The sequence below is a fragment of the Syngnathus acus genome, chromosome 22, assembly GCF_901709675.1.
Source record: "Syngnathus acus chromosome 22, fSynAcu1.2, whole genome shotgun sequence".
NCBI classification, from domain to species: domain Eukaryota; kingdom Metazoa; phylum Chordata; class Actinopteri; order Syngnathiformes; family Syngnathidae; genus Syngnathus; species Syngnathus acus.
In genome coordinates, this window is record NC_051106.1 from 913,246 (window position 1) to 938,794 (window position 25,549).

The 25,549-nt window shown below is 50.0% G+C and overlaps 2 protein-coding genes and 1 long non-coding RNA gene across 8 annotated transcripts in view; 1 reads left to right on the forward strand and 2 right to left on the reverse strand.

Moving 5' to 3' along the window:
* Positions 1 to 1,639, reverse strand: part of LOC119116691 (neuronal PAS domain-containing protein 3) — an 81,818-nt gene extending 80,179 nt beyond the window's left edge. Inside the window, exon 1 of the mRNA XM_037242315.1 lies at positions 1,107 to 1,639. Within this exon, the coding sequence (XP_037098210.1) occupies positions 1,107 to 1,261 (155 nt within the window). The 5' untranslated portion in view covers positions 1,262 to 1,639. The remainder of the gene's footprint in view (positions 1 to 1,106) is intronic.
* Positions 1,640 to 4,101: 2,462 nt separating this feature from the next.
* Positions 4,102 to 17,623, forward strand: LOC119116759. The gene is made up of 3 exons (XR_005096348.1): positions 4,102 to 4,112; positions 7,900 to 7,918; positions 17,488 to 17,623. It is a non-coding gene; the product is annotated as an uncharacterized LOC119116759 (long non-coding RNA).
* akap6 (A kinase (PRKA) anchor protein 6) overlaps positions 6,625 to 25,549 on the reverse strand; it is a 42,910-nt gene continuing 23,985 nt past the window's right edge. For 5 of the 6 annotated variants that reach the window (XM_037242286.1, XM_037242284.1, XM_037242281.1 and 2 more), the window contains 7 exons: positions 14,510 to 14,593; positions 14,254 to 14,433; positions 11,585 to 12,717; positions 10,276 to 11,524; positions 9,059 to 10,006; positions 8,205 to 8,264; positions 6,625 to 7,401 (listed from right to left, as the gene is read on the reverse strand). In XM_037242286.1, coding sequence (XP_037098181.1) covers positions 7,369 to 7,401; positions 8,205 to 8,264; positions 9,059 to 10,006; positions 10,276 to 11,524; positions 11,585 to 12,717; positions 14,254 to 14,433; positions 14,510 to 14,593 — 3,687 coding nt within the window. In that variant the 3' untranslated portion in view covers positions 6,625 to 7,368. The remainder of the gene's footprint in view (positions 7,402 to 8,204; positions 8,265 to 9,058; positions 10,007 to 10,275; positions 11,525 to 11,584; positions 12,718 to 14,253; positions 14,434 to 14,509; positions 14,594 to 25,549) is intronic. The other variant, XM_037242285.1, reaches the window with a different exon arrangement.

A 25,549-nucleotide genomic window follows, 5' to 3' on the forward strand; every position in this document is an offset into this window, starting at 1 on the left:
TCAAAACCGCCCAAACAAAACATGGGGATAACGTGGCTGGGGCGCTATCTTGTGGCGTCTCATTGCCAAACAACTATGTTAAAGTGAGGGGAGGTGCTTCATTTACTGTCTGCAGCCTGACATTTTCTCATATCCACACCAAGTTTTTAGTGAGAGAGAGAGAGACAGAGAGAGAGAGAGAGACAGACAGACAGACAGAGAAGACAGACAGACAGACAGACAGACAGACAGACAGACAGACAGACAGAGAGCAGGAGAGATTTCCAAAGCAGCCTTTGTATGTCCACATCACGGGCCAGGTTGGTAGGCCCACAGGGGGCGCTCGACTAGGTTGCCACCGTGCTGTGTTCCCGCCGCTTTGGCATCAAGGAGCAAATCCGCCCCGATCGGCCGCATTTAAATAACGTTAGCGCCCACCGGCGGTCTCGTTGGGGGTGTCCGCCACTGCTCAATGTCTCCCCACCCCAGAGCTGTTGCACTTCAGAGAGCCACTTGTCTCGGAAATACCTGAACGAGAGTGTGAGAGCATGCGTGGGTATTTGTCATCCCTCCCCCCCACAGTGTGCGATGATTAGAAAAAACAACAACCCACTGCGCGGGACCAGCAAGCAATCATTCACTGTGCAAGCGCAGGCAGAAGAGGAAAGAAATGTTGTAGAAGGAAGCTTGGAAGGAGCTGACGGGAGGTGCTGCTGCTGTGCGGTGCACCTGCAGCGTCCTGCCAGGGCGGAGTGACGAGCAAAACCAGTCAAGTGCAACAAAAAGCTAAAAGAGGAGCGGCCGCTTTCAGAAACTACCAAAAAATGCTGGCGGCGACCCGGAGAGGGCCCAAAATGAACTTTTCCGCCGCAAAGCCGTACGACGACCTGTCTTGTCCACTGGAACGGCGCTCCCATTCCAAAGACCTTGCTGACACTCCCACCCCCTTCAATCAACAACCATGCACTTGCCTCGAACCGTTTGCAAAGCGGCGAGTGGAGCCCAAAAGTGCTTGCACAGGTGCGCCGCAACTTGAGTTCTGCGAGCGCTCGGCAGTTCGGCAAGCAGCGTCGCGGCCTTAATTTCTGAAAGAGCCACAGGTCACCTGCAGCCAGTTGCCCGCCTACCTTTGCTGGTAGCCCGGCAGTCCCTGCACGCTCTGCGAGCTTCCGTTGGTTGCCCCCGGCACCGGCATGCGCCCCACCGGGGCTCCGTCGCCACCCCCGGCGGCACCAGCCGATGCCGTCACCTGCACACTGAAGTCTGGGAAGATCCGGATCATGGTGCCGCCTTGGAACAAGGGGCGAGCAAGCACACAACCGCCTCCGCTTCTCTCGATCTTCTTCTTCTTCAAAGTTCTGACGGAGCTGTGAAAGTCCGGATCATGGTCACGGTCCCAGAACAAGCAATGAAGAAGATAAAACTGCCTCAGAGAATGAAGGAGTGACAAATGATGACCAAAGGACTACATATGTTCCTTTTCTTCTTATTCGGAGTTGTTGTTGCTGTAGTTGTGGTCGTCTCGTGGTCCGGCCCGCGTCTGTATTTACATGCCGACGGAAACAACTGGTGTGCGGCCATCCTCCCTGCCGAGTGGCCGCCGGTCCGTCCGCAAGCTGCGAGCGGCGCCAATACGCGGGAGCTCTGCAGCGCGACTATACGTCGATGTTGTGCACGCCCGCGCGCGTTCATGTGCGCGTATGTGTGACGGAATGTCGTCGTGCGCGCGCGCTCAGAGAGAGCCAGTGATTACGCTGCTGGTTCACGTGCGGCCAAGATTGACTTGAACCTTTAGTCTAATTTTGATGCTTTTTTGGAGCCGCTTCCTGCCACTTGCCACTTTGTGAAAGTCATGTGGCGAGCATTTCACAGGTGACTGACGCAGCACGTAAACCACGTGACGTATGGAAGTTGTGGAACATACAAGTGTGTGTACTTTAAACCGTTTCTCTGAACTATAGTGCAGTCGACAGATGGGGGGCGGCACAAAACGAGGGGCGTAACTTGAAATAAGCGACACCTTTGCGGCTTTTGAAGTTTGCCCTCAGATGCAGACGACTCGACTCGGTGGAGGCGCGTTGTGCTTTGCTGGCAAAAATGCCCTAGTCCGATTCCTGGTGCTTCTGCGCAAAGTCAACATGTGACAAACACTAAACGGCGGATTCCAAAACGGCATGAAACAAATTGAAGCGGCAGCCAAGAGTCGAGCGCTAGCATTCACACACGTTGATGAACACACCGCGCAATCATGACCCCGCCCCGCCCCCAAATTAAATTTATGCCAATGACGTCGCTGCAATCGCCGGCAAGCGGACAATGAAGATGTCCAAAGGCGTTACCGTGACGACGAGGACGAGCGGGAGGGGCGTCACATTGAATCAAGCGCCGCCTTAATATTTGATGAGCATTTGGCCGCTCGGACGCTTGATGGATGAGGTCGGCGGGCTGGGGGTCAAAGTTGTGAGCGGAGCCCGGCCCGGCTCGCTTTCCCGCCGCCGTAATGAAAGCCCGGACGTGGGAGCGACGCCTGCGCGACCGCAAGTGATGAATGAACTGCTCGCGACAATTACGCACGGAGCCGGGTGACGCGTGCACACGCACGCAAGCTCGCTCGCATATCTTTGGTGCTCATGCAAATGATTGATAATGGACTCAACTCATGTCGTTGTCTCTGTCATAGTCCCACAGGCACACAGACTCACGATTCCTCAACTATTGACACACCCTTCAAAATGCTGCGTTCTAAGCAACCCAATTGGGGGTCAAAATTAGAACCAACTTCTAGGGTTGTTTTGCATCAAACAACCCAGTTTTTGATATCGAAGAACCCAACAAGTTGGGTTTTGTGGGACCCAACTCCCTGGGCCGCTCCGATTTTTAAACCAGCACTGTACACACACACGCACACACAGAGACCCACTTTGACACATTTGCCGTGACATACACACTCACACGTTCAATTTGCAAGTGATTGATAATAGACATCAATTTATGTCTGTCTCTGTCTCTCGCTCTTTGTAGCGCGCGGGCGCACACACGTGCGTGTGTTCACAGGCTCTCTCAGTCGCGCATAGGCGGCATGGTGATTGATGGCGCCGTCACAGTGTTGCTCGGACGGCGCCGTCATCTTCATTTTGCGTTTTTTTGGCCTTTCGGACGCCGCGCTGCACCTCGCTGTCTTTGCATCAAATTGTTTTTTAAATGTCTTCAGATGGCTGTTGCAAACATTCAATCATTCCGCTCGCACCAATTAATTACAGTCATGACCAGGGGTCCCCAAACTTTTTCCTGTGAGGGCCACATAACCTTTCCCTTCTCTGATGGGGGGCCGGTGTCAGTTTGTAACAGAAAAAGTGTGACGATCGTAGGGGAGCTTAAACAATTTATTGTTTTCCAGAAAGCCACATATAACCAAATAACGGTTATTTAATAACCCTTTCCAGGTTCTTTACAGAAAAAAAGTCAGGAAACAAATAATAACACTATTAATGAAATAAATAATAACTAAATAACCCTCTCTGAGTTCTTCACAGAAAAAACAGGAAATAAATAATAACTAAATAACTCTCTCTGGGTTCCTCATAGAAAAAAAAGCCATGGAACATTAACTTTCTGTTGTGCCATGCACAATCTTAACAGATAAAAGTTCAGCTCAGTTGTCAGAGCAGAATCTCTCTGACACATATGAGCAGTCTCTTAAAGTTCTTGTGTTCCTTCCTTATAATCCTTTTGTAGGTTCCAGTAGGCTTGTAGACACCGCTGTCTTTTTTGTTAAAGTTTGCTAGTGCGTCATAGTCTGGAGTAAAATTTGTTGTGGCAATTCTTAGGCGAGATCCGAGGTGTTGGTCCGTTTACCTCGATCTGTGACGGTTTGATGTTGACGTTCATGTGGCTGAACGTCACGTCGCGTACGTCGAGCCAAATTGGCCACTCTCTTTTAAACGCTCGGCACTGTGTCCACCTTGCTTTTCCTTGGGCGACTCATTTTAATGGAAGGATTCCAGGGGAAGGTTTGTGGGTGGCTTTAGCGCAAAACTGCATCTGAAAGCTCAGCGCGCGAATTACAAGAATGCTGTCGTCACAGCCCACGCTCTAAATTCGGGACTGATACAAATAGAGCGCGAGTGCGCCATGTCCGTACTACTGAGTACGTACAGTGTACGTCGTACACGCACTTGTGAGTGTGCACCGAGCTTTCTGACACGGCTTCCGGTAGTAAATGCGCAGGCGAGCGCTTCCCCATCTACTGGGGAAACGCAGTCATTGCAGGCAAAATGACCAAAAAAAAAAAGTTTAATAATACAATTTGTTCAGGGTTGGCGGGCCGGATTAAACGGTCCCGTGGGCCGTATCCGGCCCGCGGGCCGTAGTTTGGTGACCCCTGGTCATGACGATGCGTCGGAGGGCCAGACAACGGCCGTCCCTCGCGCAAACGTAGTTGACTGATGTTGTTTTTCCCAGACGCAACGACAGTGTGAATGACACTTGCCTCCGAGTGCTCCAAAAGCACGTGCAGAGAACATGAACTCTGACCTTCTGTCCAGCTGAGTTGGCAGCCTGTCGGTGCGCCGCAGGCCAGGACGAAGTCCACTTGTCCGTGGCATCAGCTGGCAAGGCAAATGCTTGAGCACGAGTTGAAAAATAAAACAAAGGCAGATGTGTGATTCCGTTTGCTGAGGAGCATCATTTGTAAACATTTGCGCTAAAGGTAAAACTAAGGCTAACGACTAATATTAACATATGTATGTGAGACAAGATCCGTCTGTCCTTCCTTCCTTCAATCTACTTGATCTTCTCCCTCTGTATCTGTCCATCCATCTACCAGTCGTCTGTCTGTCTGCCCCTCTGTCCGTCCACCATTGTGTCTGTCAGTCGGTCCGTCCGTCTTCGTCAATGTTGGCAGGCGACTCGCACAAGGATCCTTTAGCAGACAGCTAACATTAGCGCACACAAGTGAGCCACTCATATAGCCCAGTGCTAGCAAGTATTTAACATGGGCAAATATTAGCCACCTTAGCTCACATGACCGAAGCGCAGGAAAGAGCTCGCATTTCAAGCAGCTAATATTTGCAGACATGAGCAAACAGCCAAAAATGAGCGCATAAGAGAGAACCTCAGCACACAGCTGACTTTACTACACCAAATGTTAGCAAGTAGCGTCTAGTAGCGTGATCAATCTTTGTCCTTTATGTAAACAACCGCCACGCCGCGTTGCGCTGCTGACGTCACTTGAAATTCAAATTACAGTAATCCCTTGCTACATCGCGGTTCGTTTATCGCGGTTTCACCTTTTTTTGGGGGGGAAAGGTTTTGAAAAAAAACATATAAGTCGCTCCTTATTATAAGTCGCCCCCCCACCCAAACTATGAAAAAAACCGCGACTTATAGTCCGAAAATTACGGTAGATGATAACGGTGTTTGGAAAGGCTTGCTTATGTGTGAGGGCAATGTGCTCATTGGACTTCCAGAATGCTGAAGGATAAGCTGAAGCAAGTCACATACATGTTTGAGACAGGAAATGGAGGTTGGAAAATGATCCCGCCCCTGAGGGAAAAACCCTCACTTCCTATTTGAAACCACCTGTGACAACTGCTCGTGTGATCATTTGTGTATCAATGAAGCTAATTGTGTCATGTTTTTTTTTTAGGCCATCACTGTCACGTGCCTGCGTCACCGGACTTCCAGCCACGCCCCCAATCAAGCTAATCACCAGCACCTACCACAGCTCGTTGGGCCCGCTCTATTTAAACCCAGTGAATCAAGCCAGTGGTTGTCAGTTCGTCTCCTTACCCTGCCCGTGACGCCACTGCTCACTGTGCCCTGCTCACTGTGCCCTGCTCACTGTGCCCTGCCTGAACGATTCCCGTTGCCGACTTTGCCAGTGTTCTGACCCGACTCGCCTTGCTCGCTGCCTGTCCTGACTACTTGCCTGTCCTTGACCACGTTCTGATCGCCGCCTGCCTTGACCACCTGCCTGCGCGCTGCGCTCTTCTGCTCAGCCACACCAGCCAGACCGGCAGTCCAGCGTTCCATCTCCCCTTTCCCCTGTTCAATAAAGGTTTGTGCTGCATTTGGTCGCCCACTCTCTGTTTCTGACAGTCACCTGTGCTAAAGACCCCAAAACAGCAGCAAGGCAATCTATGTGCTGGGACACATTTGAATGCAAAGCAAACTTCATGTGGGGCCAAACACAAGAAGGCCATGCATGTGAAAATGCGCATGACAGTGGCTGGCGTGACGGTCCTCTTGGCATGTCCGAGGATTTGTTCCCAAGAGGAAGTCCATTTTGCTCGCTCCTTCAATTGGGACACCGTCAAAATAAGCATCAAACACGTCTTTTATCATCACCCATCCATTTTACCCCCACAAGGGCCGCGAGTTTGCTGGAGCCTAGCCCATCATTCCCATCATCCTCATCACCATTCTCATCATCATCACCATCCTGGTGGCGACCTTGTGACGGGGATGGAAAACGTCCAACCACGGCGCGAGGAGGCAGCAAAGTGGATGTGATTGAGGACAAGAATATTCGCAGTCAAACCAAAGTCAATGAATCGATTTTGATCTCGTTTTTAATTGCTACCAGTTTGGCCTGGTGTTGAGCGTTGCGTGACAAGGAGCCCCCAAAAAAACACAAACGGCGAGTGATGACAATTGCGAGCGTTTATTGAGGATGCGCATAGCCAAGCACGTCTCTCCCGGGATGTTGAGGAACCTTTGTTTTGTTTCTCCGGAAACTTTTACCAAGGCTCAGCGTCCCGACACGCGGCACACAAACAAAAGGAGGCCGCCCATCGCGCCGGTCCCGAGCAGAACACAAACAAAAGAAGTGCACCCTTTGCAGAGGTCCCGAACAGATTGTACGTCGGGACATGCAGAACAAAACATACACGCAAGTAGCATTGCACCTTGACAAAATTGCAGCCTCCTCCCGACGGTGGCTAAAAAGGTAGCAAGGCACAAACAGACTCAAACGCGTTTTGATCTTCATCCAAGCAAAACGCAAAATCATTAAAGCAAGCCCCGTGCAAAATGGCCACCGCCACCGCCGGCGTTGCATAGACAAAGCAAATCACCTTTTGACACTCAACTTTCAGCTTGTCCTACAAAATGAATGCTCGCGTCGTTCGCGCGCGCATTTTTGTGTGTGCTCTTTGTTGTGGACGTGTGGTAAAAGTATGTGTGTGTGTGTGTGTTACGTGTGTGTGCACTGTGTAGTGCGCTTATTTCTGTGGGTGTGTTCGTGAGCGTCTTGCAGGCGGCCATTTTGTTTATTCAGCTGCGTTTCCGAGCTCATTGTCGAAGTGTCTTCTCTTTAAATTGGCTCTTTGTTCATCTTCGTCAACTTTCGTCTTCCTCTCGTTCATCTCGGTCGCACACCGGTTGTTCTCACGGACGGACCTGGATGCTCGGCAGCCCGGTCTGGATGGGAGAAGGAAAGAAGAATCCAATAAGTTTTTCCGGCTGTGAGGCAAATTGTGAACAACGAGCGAGTCCAAAAAACACGAAACAAAAAATCTGCTGCCTGCGAGCTGTGGAAACTAGCGTGACCTGGTTGCTACTTTCTTGAGCTTGCGGGTGGCATTTTGCATTGTGTGATTGCATGAAGCTTGTGGAGCTCAACCTCCTGCTTGCGTGTGTGTAATTTCCGCTCTTTTGTGTGAAACCTTCTGAGCATCAGTGGACGATGAAACATGAGCGCACTTGTGTACACGCACGCTTGCACGCGCGCACACGCTTAAGGGCCTTTTGCTGTCTGGGTCACAGCGCATCCTGAGCCACATTCACCATTGCTTTAATTGAGCCTGTGTGTGCGTGAACAGGTGGGTAAGACCCGATGGGGGTCGGCAGCACATTTATGCATCACAGATATCGCGTGCACGTGTTTGTGTGGTTTGTCATAACAGCGTCGTCCTCCAGTGTGTGTGTGTGTGTGTGTGTGTGTCTGTGTGTGCCTGTGTGTGTGGCGACAACAACCTGCAGCTGTTGGGCTGTCAGAGCGGGACTCGAATGCCCTGCCCTGAGGGGGTGCGTGCGTGTGCGCCTGCGCATGTCATACAGGGCACTGAGGTTTGCTTGGCCCCAGAGGCACCCAGAGGCCAGCCGCACGCGCACGCACATTCACAACTCCAGTCTTTGTTCTTTGCTTTCTGCTATATACCCCGCCTCCTGCTTCACAAGCGTTATCCAAGACGGACGGATCGGCGGCATCGTTTGCAACCTACTCGGATCGGCCGATCCAGGACTTGGCTCCGCCCCCGTGTGGCTTGATTGACAGCGCTCGCCTGCCAGAGAAAGAAAAGCCATTGCGATCATTTATTGGTTTGACGTCTTGCAAACCATGCCACTGTTACTCGAGCCGTTCCGCAGAATCTTTGCCAAATATGGCGCACTGATCAGCTTGATTGTTTTGCTTTTTGTGTGGGAAATCGGCAAATAAAAGGCAACAGCGCACCAGTTTGGGGAGAGGCTCATTGCTATGCGAGCGGACAAAGAGGCAAAAGTGGCTAAAGTGCGGCGCTAGCAAGGCTGCGCGCCGATTTGCATGAGGAAATAGAAAAACGAGAGAGAAAAAAGTGCTAATTCAAGGCTGATGAATCCTAATCAAATGCGACTGATGGTAATTATGCTGATGTTGTTCCCTGGACCTGAAAGTGAGACGTCTGCAAATCCCACCTTGCATTAACACCTCGGAGGGACTGGGGGGGTGGGGGGTAGAGAGGAAGCATACGCAATCTAAATTGAGCTTGAATAAAAGTCACAGAGAACGCGGTCGACTTTGCAGAAAATCTGCGTACGTTCATTGAAATGCTCGGGGGGGCAAAAATGAATCCCAATATGCTGTTAATGCTTTTCCATGAAACAGGGAAAGTGCTTCCCATCTTCTTGCATTCCAGCCTCGCCTCGCCCCTCCCCACCTCCACCTTTCGACACGCAGTGACAAACAGCATGCTCGTTTCAATCAAAGAAGGTGTGAAGGGTGCAGGAGGAGAGCCGGGTGTGTGGATCACACGGTCGGTTGGGCTCAGATTAACGCGACAGAGCAGATTTGCGAGCATGGGATCTTTGTCCAACCGACCTGGTTCTTGTTGCCTGCGAGCGGTGCGCTCTTCTTCACGTCCAGCCGCCTCCTTGCCCCCGCCAGCCTGTCTTGGGGCCGCTCGCTGCCGCCGCGGGTGTAGACCTCCCCCCGCCTCCCCACCGCCCTATCAGCCTCTTTGATCGGCCTGCGGTTAATTTTGGGATTAATTTGCGCGGAGGCGGCGGGGGTGGGCGGCTCTTTTGAAGGATTTGTCGTGGAGTCGCTGTCACTTATCTTGGTCATTACGGCGCCAATATTGGATTGAAGCCTTTTAGTATCTGCCAAACACTGAGCCGGCGAGGAGTCTATCGGGGCGACACGCGCCCCGGGATTTAGATAAGGGGTCGCCTCACTACGAGGCGCCTCCGACACATGGCGGCCCGCGAGGCGCGGGGCCCCCTCCGGCCTGGCTTCACCCGGGACGGCCTCCTCGGCGTCTCCGACATCTGCCTCCTCTGGAAAGCCTCCATGCGGATGCGATTTGCCGGGCGGCGAGCCCCGCTGGATCTTTGACAAGGAGCAGTGAGAAGGCTCCGGTTGGGCCAAGACCCCACTCTGGCTCTCCTCGGGCGAGTGTTTGGGGATCTGCCGTTTGCAGCCAAGGGGCGGAGCGGATGTGACGCTTTGGACCTCCTGGGGGCATGGGAGCCGCGCCTCCCTCTCCGGTAAGGCCCTCGCTTTGTCGGTGGGCGGCAAGCTGTAGCAGAGCGGCGGGCCCAGGTAGGCCTCCTCTGTGCAGGCCGGGACGAGCGTTTCCTCACCCGGGTGAGAGGGGGCGGGGCTGGCGGCGCCGGTGGGGACGAGGGAAGGCGCAGGCACAGTGACGCCTCCGTCCTCGGCGCAGCGAGTGAGTTCACCGCAGTCGCTGTCGTGGGACGAGAGCGACAGGTAGGCGTAGAAGTCGCCTTTGCGCAAGCGCAAGGGCCGATGGGAATGTTGCGCCACCTGCAGCCGGCACACAAGGATGCAAAGGTCACGACGAGTGACACACAGCCATCTCAATTGTAGGCAAATCAATTAAACAAACAACAAAAAAGGCGGCGAGCAAAATTGCTTCATTATTCATAGATTGATCATGTTCTATTTCAACATTTTTTGAGTCATGATGATTTTCTAGTTTTATTGTGTATTTTATAACTCAGAATTTGTAATTATTGATATATTCGGTCCTTGATTTATGATTTGATAGAGTTTGTATTTTATGTGTGCGTTACCTTTTCTCTGATGTGCTGGAAGGAGGCGGGGCTTAGTTCGGTGTCGGACTTTCCGATGGTCTGCGTTAGCTCTCGTCCAGGAATCTCTTTGCTCTGGCGGGCCTCTGAAGTCAAGTCCAAGATTTCCATGACAAAGTTGTGCACAGCCTCCTCGGAGGAGGGTGGGGAGGGTGAGGAGGGCAAGGAGAGCAGGGAGGGCCAGCAGCACGAGGGAGTGTGGGAGTTTTTGCTGGGGTGGCAGGAATGCTTGTCCTGGAGTTTGTTCCTGCTCTCTTCCGTCACCAGCGAGGAGAACTTGAACTTCTCCTGAATGGTGATGGCCTTCCTGTCGGGGGAGAAGGAGACGCTCTGGCAGGGTAACTCGCCCTTAAGCTGTCCTTCGAAGGAGGAGGCGCCAGCGGGCGGCAGATACTCGCAGGTTGGTGAAGAAGGAAGCAGCTCAAGATCCTCTTCGGCTACTGAGAAGGTAAAGGAGTCCCTGACGAGTTGGAGAGCTACTCCTCTCAAGGCGTGAGACTCTGCTCGTACATTGAGAGGCTCACCTCTCTTGGTGAAAACAGCAGACTCTTCTCGCAGGAGCTCGTCATCCGCATCTTTACCTTCCAAGGCGCCGTTCTCCACGTTGCCGTTCTCCACATCATCCGCAAACTGGCTCATGAAGCGCCTCCGGTTTGCCTCCTCTTGGTGGTCTCGCTTGGTAGAGTTCAGGGGGTGTCCTTGCTCAGGGTTGCTCCCACACTGGAGTTCATCCCATAGTCCAACTTCTGTCTTTGAGGCGGGAGGAGGTCGCCTGCATGCCTGGAGCTCCTTCTTCAGGTCATCCAAGCCCAACACGTAGGCCTCCTCGGCGGCCAACTCGTCATCCCGGTCTTCGTCCTCAAACGAGGCGAGCATCAGCCTCTCCTCCTCCTCCTCCTCTAGGACTTCCATCTCCTCCTCGGTGAGGGTGGAGGAGGACAGGAGATCGCCGTCATTCTCGTCGTCGGAGCAGGAGACATTGACCACCATGCTCAGACTAACAGCGTCCACCTCCTCTCGGTGGCCGCTCCTCCCGTAGGAGTTCTGCTTGCTGGCCCCCTCCAGAAGGAGGCTCCTGCGCTTGGGGAGCACGGTGAGCGAGGCAGAGTTGTCATCAACGAGTGACGGTAGAACCTCACGGGAACCTCGCGAGCGTTGGTCCCCCAGCCAAGGGGAGGCGAGCGTCTGGCTGCCGAGCGTCTGGCTGCCGAGCGTCTGGCTGCCGAGCGTCTGGCTGCCGAGCGTCTGGCTGCCGAGCGTCTGGCTGCCGAGCGTCTGGCTGCCGAGCGTCAGCTCCGAAACGCTGCGAGTCATCTTGGTGGCTGTCGGGCTCTGAATGTTCTCCAGACGCTTCAGGAGATCCAGAGTTCTCCTGCTCAGCTCTCCCGAAGACAGCTGTCCTCGTCCTCTGATGCCAAGCCTCAGGTCTTCTGGACGATGGCGGTCCTCATCTCCGGTCCAGCGCGGGGCAAGGCCGGTGTCGGCATCCAGGCTGGTGTGGCCGTCCGGGCCAGTGTCGGCCTGCAGACCAAAGTCGGTGTGCAGGCCGGTGTCGGCGTCCAGGTCGGTGTCGGCGTCCAGGCGGGTGTGGCCGTCCAGGCTGCGGCCAAGGCCAAACAGGCCGCTCTCCAGGGAGGCGCTGCGATGGAGGTGCTCTTTGGAGGGGAACAGTTCACGGCCCGGCAACAGGAGGGACTCCAAAGAAGAGCCTGGAGACCAGAGGGGACTGGCGCTTGGCTGGTGGGGCCCGGCGACTTGGTCCAAACAGGGAAACCCGGTTGCACTTGGCTCCAAGCCATCCAGCTCCTCACCATCTCCTTTCTTGAGCTCGGCTTCTTCTTGCGCAGCTCGTTGGGCTCTCTGCTCCTCTCGGTGCAGCATGGCTGCGGTGGGCGCGTTCACACTCTCTTTTTCAAGGAGTCGGCGACACGGTACGGTCTCGACGTCTCCGGCGTCGCTAACAATGCCGCTTTCGCTGCCAGACAAATGGCCGTCGTTGGCCCCTTCCCTCTCAGGTCTCCTCTCGCCACCTTGCTCGCCCAGGAGGTCTGGCTCACCCGGCGTCAGTCTGCCCAGGAGGGACTCCATGGACGAGAAGGTGGAGTCCTTGCTCGGGCTCCTGTGAAACGTGTGTTGGTTCCTCTCGGTCTCTTCCGGAAGCCTTTTCCACTCCACCGTGTGAAGACCGTACACCTGGTAGACCACCGTTTGAGGAGGGACATTTGTCGTCACGCCGGCCTCCTTGTGCGTCAGTTCGGGAGATTCCGCCACAGCCAGATCGGTCTCGTCCCATTCCCACGAGTCGTCGGGAGCCGAGGCTCCCGGAGGAGGAGCCCGGTGGGGAGGAGATTGGTGGGGAGAAGCTCGGTGGGGAGGAACTTGGAGGGGATTCGATGGGCCTGTTTCCACAGAGTTCCTTGGGACCTGAAGACGAGACAAAAGAATACGGTTTCCAATTCAGATGATGACAAAGACGAAAGGATTTGGTGTCCAATTCAGACGAGACAAATTTGAAGTGACGCAACATTGCTGGACGAGGTCACCTCATTATAATTGTATCATTTGGAATGCAATCGAAAACGTGAGACTCACTCCAGACGTAAATATTTGTCTTCACATTTGTTTTCATAAAATAACTAGTGACTTAACTCCATATGAGAATTTGTTATTGTTTCAGTTTCAAATCTAGCCTTTTAATTTGCTTCATTAACTTCTATCAACTATAAATCGTACAAATAAATCAATGTTATTTTACTATTAAAAATAATACAATTGATGCAACAGTTAAATATAAACAATTATATTTTTATGATTCAAATAAATACTTTGCAAATATGCTGCACAAGTGTCCAATTTATTCATTGAAGTAATTGCTTGATAATTACACAAATTAAAATAATATCATTAAAGCAGGAAGACGATTAAGTGTTTGCTGCCCAGCACAAAGAAGACCAAAGCGCTCCTCCGAGTCAAGACAAAGATTCCAGTGTGGAACAAAGCCATGAATAATTCAGAGTGGACGTAAACACGCAACCAAAAATCTTCAGCGGCGGCAAAATGTGCTTAGACGCCGGAATTGTTCACTTGCACGGACATAATTATACAAATTGCTCCTCATCTTGTTAATATGAACGTGTGTGTGTGGGTGGGGTGAGCACATTAGTCATTCATAGCCTATTAATCTCCTAAAGCCGCCAGTGTGTAGTTGACTTGTGTATTTCAGATAAGGCTAACGCAAGCGCAAGGAGCGGGGCCTGCAGCCCCTCATCCAATCAAACAACCAAAAAAAGCGTCTGTGACTGATTTCACGTCTGTCCTTCCTCTGCAGTTTGAGTCGAGCATCACCACGAGCGTCTTGTGCAAGTTGCAGGTGGCTAACGGCGCAATTCAGTCCAAAGTTTTGCATGGAAATCTGTACCTGAAGTTGCTCCCTTTCCTCGAACGATGACAGGAGGAGGAGGGAGCGGCAAGGAGGGAGCAAAGGGACGCGCACCAGACCAAAATGAGGCGGTTCTCCTCCTCGCGCTCTTTTTTTGGAGGCCAAAGTGTTTGCATTGGCTTGCCGCCGAGCGCTCTTGTTTGTTAGCTTAGCCCTGTCCTTGCTAGCTCACTGTCTTTATTCATCGTCTGCAACGCCAAAGCGCTGAGCGAGGTCGCCAAATTGATTCCGAAGCTAAAGGCTTGTCACGTTTTTTTCAGGAGTCACACCAGTCCTGGCCTCTGCGAGGTCATGGCGTCCCCACACCCGTATTTGTCATCCCCATTTGTCATCGGCCGTGCCGAGCGTTTAGCGAGGCCATGTTCTAATTTGAAAGCATCTTGCTCTTGGAAAAGCCTTTGGACGCATCTAGAAGAACGGAAAAGCTCCGGCGTGTGCGGCGTTCTTACCATGCGCAGCTCTCCCGTCGTGCGTGGCGTTCTTACTGTGCACAACTCTCCCGGCGTGCGTGGTGTTCTTACCATGCGCGGCTCTGCCAGCTCTCCCGGCGTGCGCGGCTCTCCCGGCAGCTCCCTCTTGAGTCTGTTGTGCCAGTGCAGCGTGTGCATGAGCACGGCCTCCCACCTCCGCTCCAGGTTGATGGACAGCAGCTGCAGGGCCTGGCGCCGCCGCTCCGCCTCTGCCTCGGCCTCAAGCCCCGGCTGCGCTCCAACCCAGCAACAACCAATCAAAGAGATGCAAAGGAGCAAGGTCCCGTCTGACGTCGGAGGTACCCACCTGGTCCTGCCGGAGGAGCTTCTGGCAAAGCTTCAGAAGCCGTGAGACGCCGCATCGCCGAGCCCGCACGTCCCAACACAAACTCTGCAGGAGACGAGAGACAGCCTATTTCAAAAAGACAACAAGCGATCCGCCCGCCGCCGTCGGCTCCGAAGAGCTTAGCGTCATTGCCATCGGTCCCGTTAGTATTAACGGATGACATCGGCGTTTGTGCGTCAAAAGCGGCGAGGGTGCAAAACGCCGCCGCTTCGTCGCCACACTCGGCCCCAAAAACTCTCGACCTTCTGACCACGTGGTGCAGGGACAACAACCTCGTGCTGAACGTCAGCAAGTCCAAGGAGATTGTTGTTGATTCCCGGAAGGGTCACACCCAACACCTGCCACTGACCATCGACGGTGCTGTGGTGGAGAGAGTGAGCAGCACCAGATTCCTGGGGGTGCACATCAGTAAATACCTCTCCTGGTCCACCAACACTGCATCACTGGCGATGAAAGCGCAGCGCCGCCTGTACTTCCTGCGGAAACTCAGGCGAGCAAGTGCTCCACCAGCCATCATGACCACATTCTACCGTGGCACTATTGAGAGCGTCCTCTCCAGTTGTATCGCTGTATGGGGTGGAAGCTGCACTGAATACAACATGAAGGCCCTACAGCGCATAGTGAACACAGCTAGTAGGATTATTATTCACTCCCCTCCCTGAAGGACATTTACACCTCCCATCTCACCTGCAAGGCGACCACGATTGTGAGGGATGTGAGTCACCCCGCTCACACTTTGTTTGATCTACTGCCCTCTGGGAAGAGGTACAGAAGCCTGCGCTCCCGCACCACCAGACTCACCAACAGCTTCATACTCCAGGCTGTTAGGATCCTGAACTCTCTCCCCCCTCCACCCTCGGCTGCATAACGTCCTGGCCTTTTGGGCCACGTTGGCTGCCTTGCACTACTCCTCCTGTACTTTTGCGCTATATACTGTCTGCTGTATGCACAATTGCTCCGTTTCAACCATGTTGCTCTTATTTATTTATTTATTTATTATCTATTCATTGCTCTTATTTGTTCATTGTATGTGCCTTCTTGTTTTTACGTTTTGTATTGTTTACTTGAATGTTTTGTTTGTCCGTGGACCAATATAACATAATATATACATATATATATATTTAATATGTCGTGTCACCGTGGGATAGTAGGAAACGCAATTTCGATCTCTTTGTATGTCTTGACGTGAAGAAATTGACAATAAAGCAGACTTTGACTTTGACAATGTCGGGCACACCCAATTCATCAGGTGATACGCGACACTGAAAATTGCGACAATCTGCGCTGTGCCAAAATTGGCATAGAAACAAACATTTCAACTTGTTTTGGCCATCGTGTTTGCGTCGGAGCACTTTTGACTCGTCTCTGCTCCCTCGCATCCTTTTTGGGATCATACTATTTGTGCTCAACGTGTTTCCTAATTTGCATGCATGTCACACTCATTTGCATACATTGATTGTGTGTGTGCGCGCGGCATCGCCAGGTGCTTGCTGCTGTTTGCCGTGTGACACCAGTTGATTAAAATCCCATTACCATTCCTACCTTCCTCCTGCCATACGTTCTTTGCCTTTGTTAAGGCCAGCACGCGCGCACGATGCTCAGCACGCCACTGCTGCCTTTGCCTGGCTTCATTTATTATTTATTGTTTACAAGCCTAAAGTTGGTTTGTCTTGCACAACTTTGTTGGCTGCACTACTCCTCAAGAAATGTCAAAGATATTTGATATGGCGGATGTTAGAAAAATGTATATATATGTTATCATGCGTTCTCTAATCAATGCTTTACCGCAGTATTACTGCAATATATGCTTGCTGTTTGGCCTTGCTGTTTTTATGATGTACCACAGAAGAGAAAAGTTACGGCTGGGTCAGGAGAGAGGTTACAGCTGGGTCAGGCAGGACCAGCTGACAACTCAGCAAAAAGAAGACATCTACCGAGACAGTTCCTTTCTAACAAAGACCACTTTGTTAAACAACATGCCTCATTGCTGTCTTGCACCTCAGATGAACCTACAAGTGACCATCATTGTCAGGGTTTTCCAAACTATCTTAATCGTAGGATTATGTCGGAATGTATGTATCCAGTAATAAATAACCTAGCTTGTCCCATTCTACACAATGTCGTAAAGCATCCCTTGCTATGTTTTGACTAGAGGTCAAAGGTTTTCTTCTCTATCCAGGCCACTCAAATTCCTCTTTCCACATGTTCTTATCAGTATGTAAACACCTAGTGATTTCTTCCTTACGAGGCAAAGCCCACACGCGTTCCCCCTCCCCTTTTAGGGGCTTTTGCCTCACAAATGTGGGTAGGGCAAATCCAAATAAAAAGAGCGGGAGTGTACACAGATATTTAGTGTAGTGAGATTGTTGTGAAGCTATCTGTACTGCACTCCTCGCGAGAAAACACTTAATATTCTGTCTCACTTGTGGTTTGTTTGCTGTTGCTCTTCTCTTGAAATTTGTTCGGTCAGAGAAAAAACCTAACAGAAATTGGGGGCTCGTTCCGGGATCTCGACACACCTGGCGGTTCCAGCGGACTCTTCGACGCAGGCGAAAATCCTCGGCCGAGGTAAACAAAAGCCCTTTGACGGGACTGTCTCGATCAGTCCGGCTGGACACCGGGAGGGTTGACGAGATCTTCCGAGGAGGAGAATCAGCAGACCGTGAGTAGGAATATTAATTCTACTAAAAAGGAATGAATGAGCAGTGACAAGAGGTCACCTAAATGAATGAGCTGTGACAAGAGGTCACTTAAAACGAGCAGTGACAAGAAGTCACTTAAAGACCTTGAGAATTCTAGACCCTATCAAGTGCAATTAGAAACAGTTAAATTCCGCAGGGGCGGTGTGGAGCCCCCTAACTTTTACGTTAGTTAAATTCCGCAGCGGGAGTGCGGACTCCTCTGTTATTAAAAATCGCGCGTGGTATGCTTGTGTACAGTTTGACTGAGAGTGATCTCATTTGAGCGCTCCTCTATATAAACACACAGGATTGTAAACAGTGGCTTTGTGTGGGGGCAGAGGCAAGAACTCTCCGCTCCCTTCGGGGAGGTGAAAGGAGACTTACCACACATCGAATATTTAACCACTGTCCTGTGAATAAAGTTGGTTTTAGGACACTGTAGGTGCCATTCAAACTACCAACTCCAAAATTTAGAAAAATAAACCATGGGAAACTTAAATAGTAAGCGAAAGTCCCTACCCCGACATGAATTAAAATGCAAGGATTGGAAATTAATGGAATGGGTCGACCCAGAAAATGTAAAATATCTTGACAAATGGATAACCGATTACAACTTTGATGGTCGGCTGAGCTCAAAATCATTAAACGACCTCAAGCAATCAATTAAAGCCAAGTGTGGCGCGAATAAAAACAATAAAGACGGGTATCATTTAATAGTACAATGGGAATTGGAAGCTGAGAAAAGAAAATGTGGACAAATGAAAGAAAAATTGATGAATAAGGGAAGTGAAGAAAAATCCAAAGAGAGCTTGTTGTTGCATAGGCAGGAAGATGATGAAACGACATCAGCGCGGCCTCGCTTGAGGGCCGTGGCTGAGGGTGTGATAAATGAAGATGAGAAGGATGATCAAATTACAAAGAAAGATGTTGTGGGACGCCAAAGCGAACCATCCTTTCCGGCTTTGTACCCCAAATTGCCAAGCGCAGATGATCCTCCAAAGTATAGTGATTCTGCTCATGCCATGGTGAAGCGGAGCCGCGTGAAGTCAGAAGCTTCCTCTCCCTCGGCTCCCGCGGCAAGCTGCGGCCCGAGCTATATGGGAGCGGAAGTAGCTGACGCCTACCCAATGATTCAAGTAGCAAATCCTCATGATGACGGGGAACCCACAATTTTAGTATACAGAACATGGACGCAAGCTGATGTAAAATCAGCTACAGAGGGAATAGCATTGCCTTCTGAAGACGTTGAACAATACTGCACCGACATAATACAACTCATTGCTTCCTATAATTTGAGAGGTGATGAGGTGCAGCAGGTTTTTATGGCAACCTTGACCAAAGATTGGGCCAGTGTCAAGGGCGGGTGGAATCCTTTTGATGACCAAGGCCGACCATTAGAATATAATGGGATGCCATTGAGTATTCAAATTGACCAACTATTTGGTAGGATCAAAATAAAATTTCAACGTAGAGCAAATTATACAGATATTGGCCGAACCAAACAAAAAGAGGATGAGTTGTTTGAAGATTATAGACACAGATTGGAGAAGGTGTTCAAAGCCAATAGTGGTTTGGAGCCTGGAACTGATGTCTATAACCAACAGCTCAAAAATGCTCTACATGCAAATACACGGCCAGCAATCCAGAGCTGGGTTGCTAAACACATGATTACTTTCCCAACCTCTACATTGCCACAATTTATTGATCATGCTATACACGCTGAAAAAGTTGTCAATTTAAAAAAGGGAAAAGAAAAGGGGAAAGTGGCCACCATCTTTTTTGCAAATGGTGATTCGTCTGACATGTTTTATCAGAACAGAACCTTCGAACCACGCCAGAGAAGGCGCGGTTTTGAGAATTTCCGTGGCAGAGGCAGAGGAGGGTATAATCGTGGTGCTCTCGATTATGACCCATACGGCCAGCCCGCCCAGGGTCAGTCAAAGCGATATGGCTCCCGACTTCCTATTTGTTGGTCTTGTGGCAAAGAGGGCCACATAGCAAAAGACTGTCCGAATCCCCATAAGGGTCAGGCTAATCCTCCCTTATGACTAACCGATGGTCAACAGAAAATTGATAAGACTGTCCTGACGACAGCTCCCCCTGCTGATGTAGATTTGAACATTCAGGACTTGTTGATGAACAATGTAGAGAAACCTGTGGTAACTTTAATGGTAAATGGGACTCCCATAACGTTTTTGTGTGACTCAGGCGCGTGTGTGACCACGTGTCGCGACATACCTGCGGATGTGCGGGAAGGAGGAAAGACTTTCTGGGTGAGAGCAGCGAATGGTTCGACAACCCCAGTACCCCAGTCTCGTCCAGTCTGGATACGGGACCCAGAAGGGGGAAGTTGTTGCATTCCCATTTTGCTGATGCCAAATTGCCCTGTTAATTTACTAGGAAGAGATGCTCTCACTGCACTTGGTCTTTCCCTTGTGCCCCTTAATGACAAAATCGTTGTCAAAAGGCGACACCAATTACAGATTTTTGGCCAGTTTCATTGCTATTATTTCTATTCATTGGATTTGACTGATGCAGAAGTTGTGCAGTGTGGAACCCCTCTTCTAGCCCAAGCACGCACCCTTTTGCGGTGCCCTGAACAGGCAATGGACCCAACCAACCTGCACGTAACCATGTGGCATAAAGACACGCCTGGTCCTGATCACAACTACGAAAACATGCTTGAGGCTGTTACGCCTGCCTCCTTGAAGCCATCTTTCCTCCTGCATGATGGTGAAAGCCGTGCCTGTGTAGTCATAGGGCCGGCTCCCTCTGAGATACAGAAATTGCACATGTCTCCCACTCCGCTCCACATCTCATTGTTTCGGCCTTTCACGGCCACATGGCAAAGTTTGGGATTTATGGCCAGAGATGCATTGGCAGCTTCTGATTGGACTCAAGTTGGACCTGACTCCTTTTATAGTCCTTCTACCAAGTTTTTTAAACAAAACATGAACCAGGTCCTGTCATTTATTAGTGGAGTTCACGTTGACTCCTGTTCTGAGAAAGCATCCTCCTTTTGACATTTTGTGCTGTCGTCAGATGACGAGCAAATCCTCGCTGTGATTCCGAGTGAACTTTGGTCGACTGGTCCTTCTGACGTGGGTTTGGTGAAAGGAGCACTTCCTGTTGTTATTAGACCTAAAACTGAATACCGCCCTTGTGTGAGGCAGTACCCATTGAAACCCGATGCCTTGCAGGGTATTGCACCTGTAATTTCAGATTTATTAAGGGCAGGTGTCATCATTCCTTGCCCTGATTCTCCTTGCAATACTCCAATTTTCCCTGTAAAAAAGGCACTACCTTCTGTCGGGTGGAGATTGGTGCAAGATTTGCAAGCAGTGAACAATGCTGTCGTTCAAAGAGCACCTTGTGTCCCTGACCCGCATACCTTGTTGAATTCGTTAACACCTGATGCGAAGATGTTTTCAGTAATTGACATTAGCAATGCCTTTTTCTCTGTCCCTATTGCAGAGGAAAGTCAGTTTTGGTTTGCTTTCACATATGCTGGTTTGAGGTACACCTTTACCCGGTTGCCCCAGGGGTACTGTGAAAGCCCAACAATTTACTCACAGGTGATGGCAGCCAGCATGGCAAAATTTGTCCCACCAATGGGGAGTCAGATTTTGCTCTATGTTGATGACATTTTGGTAGCGTCCCCTGATTCTGCCTCTTGTCAGACAGACACACTTGCGGTGCTGCATCACTTGGCGAAAGAAGGCCACAAAGTCAGCAAAAATAAACTCCAGTTGTGGTCCACTGAAATTAAATATTTAGGCCACAATCTTAGTTCCCAAGGTCGGACTATAGTTGAAAGTAGAAAGACCTCTATTTTGCAAGCTCCTAAACCGCTCACAAAGAAACAAATGATGTCTTTTCTGGGGCTCACAGGTTATTGTAGGAGCTGGATACCTGACTATGCACAAATTGTTGCTCCTCTGTCCAAATTGATGTATGAAGAGAACATCTCAATGTCCACTCGATTAAAATGGACTCCCGAAGCTGAGGATGCTTTTGTGCTAATCAAGCAGGCTCTGGTCTCCAGCTCCACTCTGGCCCTACCTAACTATGATAAAGCGTTTGTCCAAACTGTTGATTGCAAAGGTCATTATATGACCTCTGTTTTGCTACAATCGCATGGCTCAAAGTTTCGACCTATTGCCTTTTATTCTTCTAAATTGGATAGTGTTGCTTGTGCTCTCCCGCCGTGCGTGAGGGCCGTGGTGGCGGCCTCCATGGCTGTGGAAAGCAGTGCTAGTGTTGTGCTATTTCATCCTTTGACGCTGAAGGTTCCCCATGCGGTCTCGGCTCTTTTGCTGCAAACAAATATGACCTTTTTGTCGCCTGCACGTCATCTGTCATGCATGGCTACGTTGCTTTCTCAGCCGCATTTGACCGTTGAAAGGTGCACGACACTCAATCCTGCTACTCTTATTCCCCTTCCTGACGATGGCGAATTCCATGATTGTGTCGATGCTGCTCAACAAGTTGCAAAGGCTCGACCCGATCTGGAAGATACACCTTTGCCTAACAGTCATGTGGTTTTCGTTGATGGGTCGTCAAAGAAAAGTGAACTTGGCGTGACCCTCTCTGGGTATGCCATTGTCTCAGCTACTGAGGTTTTAAAAGCTGTTAGACTGCCATCCCATATGTCGGCACAGGCCGCTGAACTCATTGCTCTCACTGAGGCTTGCAAAATGTTTGCTAACAAATCTGTCACTATTTGGACTGACAGCCAGTATGCTTTTGCTACGGTGCACGTTTTTGCTCAGCAATGGAGCAACCGTGGCATGATAACTTCTACGGGCAAGCCCGTCACCCATTCTACGTTGCTGCCTCAACTTTTGGACGCTGTCCAATTGCCCACTAGGGTGGCAGTCTGCAAATGTGCTGCTCACACTACCAGGACTGATCCTGTTTCGCTTGGTAATGCTTTTGCTGATAAATCTGCCAAGGCTGCCGCAGAGGGCCTGCTCCATGTCCTCTCGTCTTCCACTGATTATGGTTCGATGTCGCACATCTCTTCTGACGTGCTGCTTGACATGCAGGCTCAGAGCCCCTCTCAGGAAAGGCTCTCTTGGGAGAGGCGAGGGGCAATAAAAAACAATGATGGCCTTTTTGTGTGACCTCTGGGCAAGCCTGTTTTGCCTCGGAACTTGTTTAAGTGGGCTGCTATTTCGAGTCATGGGGTCACCCATGTCTCGACGGGGGGTATGGTAAAACAAGTTGAAGCTATTTATACAGCATACGGATTTGCGGGTTTTTCACAGCAATTTTGTAGAGCATGTTTGATCTGTGCTAAACATAATCCACAAGGTAACTTAAGACCTCGGAGAGGGAAGTTCCCGACTCCATTATATCCGTTTCAGACAATACATATGGATTATATCCAATTAAATAAAAGCGAAGGAAAAGAATATTGTCTGGTCATAATAGATGCGTTTTCTAAATGGGTAGAAATTTTTCCTACCAAACATGCTGATGCACTCACAGTGGCAAAAGCCTTATGCAAAGATATCATTCCAAGATATGGTATTCCAGAAACCATTTATAGTGACAATGGTCAACATTTTGTTAATCAGGTAGTACAAAACATTGGGAAAATGTTCCACATAAATATAAAAAATCATTGCTCGTACAGACCGCAGTCTGCAGGTCTGGTTGAGAGATTTAACGGGACTATAAAAAATAGGCTAAAGAAATGTATGGAAGAAACCAAACGGCCATGGACTCAGTGTTTAGACTTGGTCAAAATGTACATTAATATAACAAGTACAACGGGGCTAACTCCCTACGAAATCGTTTTTGGAAGACCTTATAGGCTTCCTCAGTTTAAAAACACATGGGACATCCCTGAAGAAGCCACATTAGCTGACTACATGAGGGAAATGCTAGAACGTCAAAAGAACCAGACCAGTAACACTGATGATAAACCCATCTCTCCGCAGGAAGACCCCAAAGTGGTACCGGGAGACTGGGTCTTGATCAAGAGTATAAAGAAGAAGAATTGGCATTCACCCAAGTGGGAAGGTCCCTTTTTGGTATTGCTCACAACGCCAAATGCTTTAAAAATAGCTGAACGCAACACGTGGATTCATTTATCTCATTGTAAAAAGGTGATCTCCACAGACCCAACCTAAGTACGGAAGGTGAGCAAAGTCTGGTAATAGTGCCTGATCCTGGTGCCAAGATCCAGGGTTGACACGAAAGCTAGCAGAAGACTTCCAAGCCACCGACCTGAAGCTCAGGGCGTTGACTCTGGGGAGATCTAAAAATAAAGGTTAAGATTAAAAGTGAGAATAAGGATGTTACTGTATAAATGCTTTGAGAAGGTGCGGGCCTGCGCCTTCTGGATGACTGTTCTCACGTGTGTTGCTGTAGTAGCATGGGGTGTGTGCTATGAGCCTCTAGCCTCTTTTCATCAGAAACACAATAACCTGGCTGGCACTCATACTAACCAATATAGTTCATGGGATGAGACTGCTAGACGTAAGCGTGACACCCGATCCCCTTTTGATCATGTTGTCTGCACACCTCACATTATCCACGCTCCGACTTGCGTACCGTGGCTTTTGTCTTGGACTTATAATAACTCATTAATGTTCACTGTGGCTCCTAATACATCTTCCACTATTACCTTACCTATGAAGAGTTTAAAGGGTTTTCAAAATGGCCACCCCACTACTGGGGACAAATGGCTCGGATATTGGTGGTATTTAACTGGTCACCCAGTTAGCACTGACTGGAGCACCCTTGTCACCACACAAGCGCTAGAATATTGGCCCTCTGGATCCAGTAAAGAGGCTGTGTTTTTTGCTAAGCGAGTAACTTTAAAGAACCAAGGCACAAGCCTCCTTTTGACCTTTGCACTCCCTGATGGCCAAATTCGGCCTCCAAATGCCACTTTGTTTAACACTTCCTGTTGGGGGTTTCAGTTGTGGGCTTGGTCCTCCGGTGTTGATCCTCATTTCCCTGTCGTAATCTGCATTAACAAAACTATGTCGGTGGCTGACCGTCCTGGTATGAATAATTATACTAAAACAGCTGGAGTGAAGATCACGAGTGTGCTCCTCACTGATATAGATAGCTATTTCATGGCCTCCACAGGAATAAGTGGTCAGACTAACAACTGGCTCCTTATGACTGAACAAGCCGCGAAGATGGCTAACACCAGTTGCGTCGTGTGTATGGGACCAAGACCCCTTTTAAAAATTATACCTGCAAACATTGTTCCAAAGTGTGCTGTTGTTTTAATGTTGAACTCATCCATACCACCTACTCATGATTGTTTTATATGGGATAGGATTTATCCTGTTTCTCCCATGACGATAAATAAACCCCTTTTTTCTTCCACTGTAGCTAAGGGTGATTTTACGTGCATCAAGCTGCCTGGTACCGGTGTGAGGCTGGGTGCTCTAGCTGCACCAATGTGTGCTTCCTTGATAAATGTTACTGCCCCTTTTTTGCCCATTGCTCGTAGTGATATTTGGTTTTGGTGTAATAGTAACAAACTTTATGATAGGTTGCCTTTGAATAGCTCTGGAGTTTGCGCTTTGGTGACCCTTTTGCTTCCTGTTCAATTGATACCCATGACTCCTTATGATCTGGGATCTTTTGTTAAGTCTATGGTACCCAAATTCTGGTTAAGAACGAAGCGAAGCGCCGAATGGCAGGGCGCGACAGATCCAACATACATAGATGCCATTGGTGTTCCCAGAGGAGTACCGGATGAGTATAAGCTGGTGAATCAGATAGCAGCTGGTTTTGAATCCGCCCTGTGTTGGTGGTGTACTCTTAACAAAAATGTCGACAGGATCAACTACATCCATTACAACGTGCAGAGGCTTGGAAATTGGACCGAGGCGGGTTTCAAGGCGGTCCACTCCCAACTGGCTGCTACTTCCCTCATGGCTTTCCAGAACCGAATGGCCCTTGACATGCTACTCTCAAAAGAGGGCGGTGTTTGCGCCATGTTCGGTGAGCAATGCTGCACGTTTATTCCAAATAATACTGCCGCTGATGGAAGCCTGTCCCAGGCTCTTGAGGGCCTGAGGACCTTGAATGGGAAAATGAAGGAACACAGTGGAGTGAACACGGAGGTTTGGAACGACTGGCTAAATGTGTTCGGAAAGTACCGTGCCCTGGTTTCCTCGGTCCTAGTCTCCCTTGCCGTTTTTTCTGCTGTTTTGACCTTGTGTGGATGTTGTTGTATTCCGTGTCTCCGGTCTCTAATTAACAGGTTAATTACAACTGCTATCTCTCCAGCAGCTGAGACTTTTCCGTTGCTCCAAGGGGACGACTTTGCGACTGACGAGGGTTG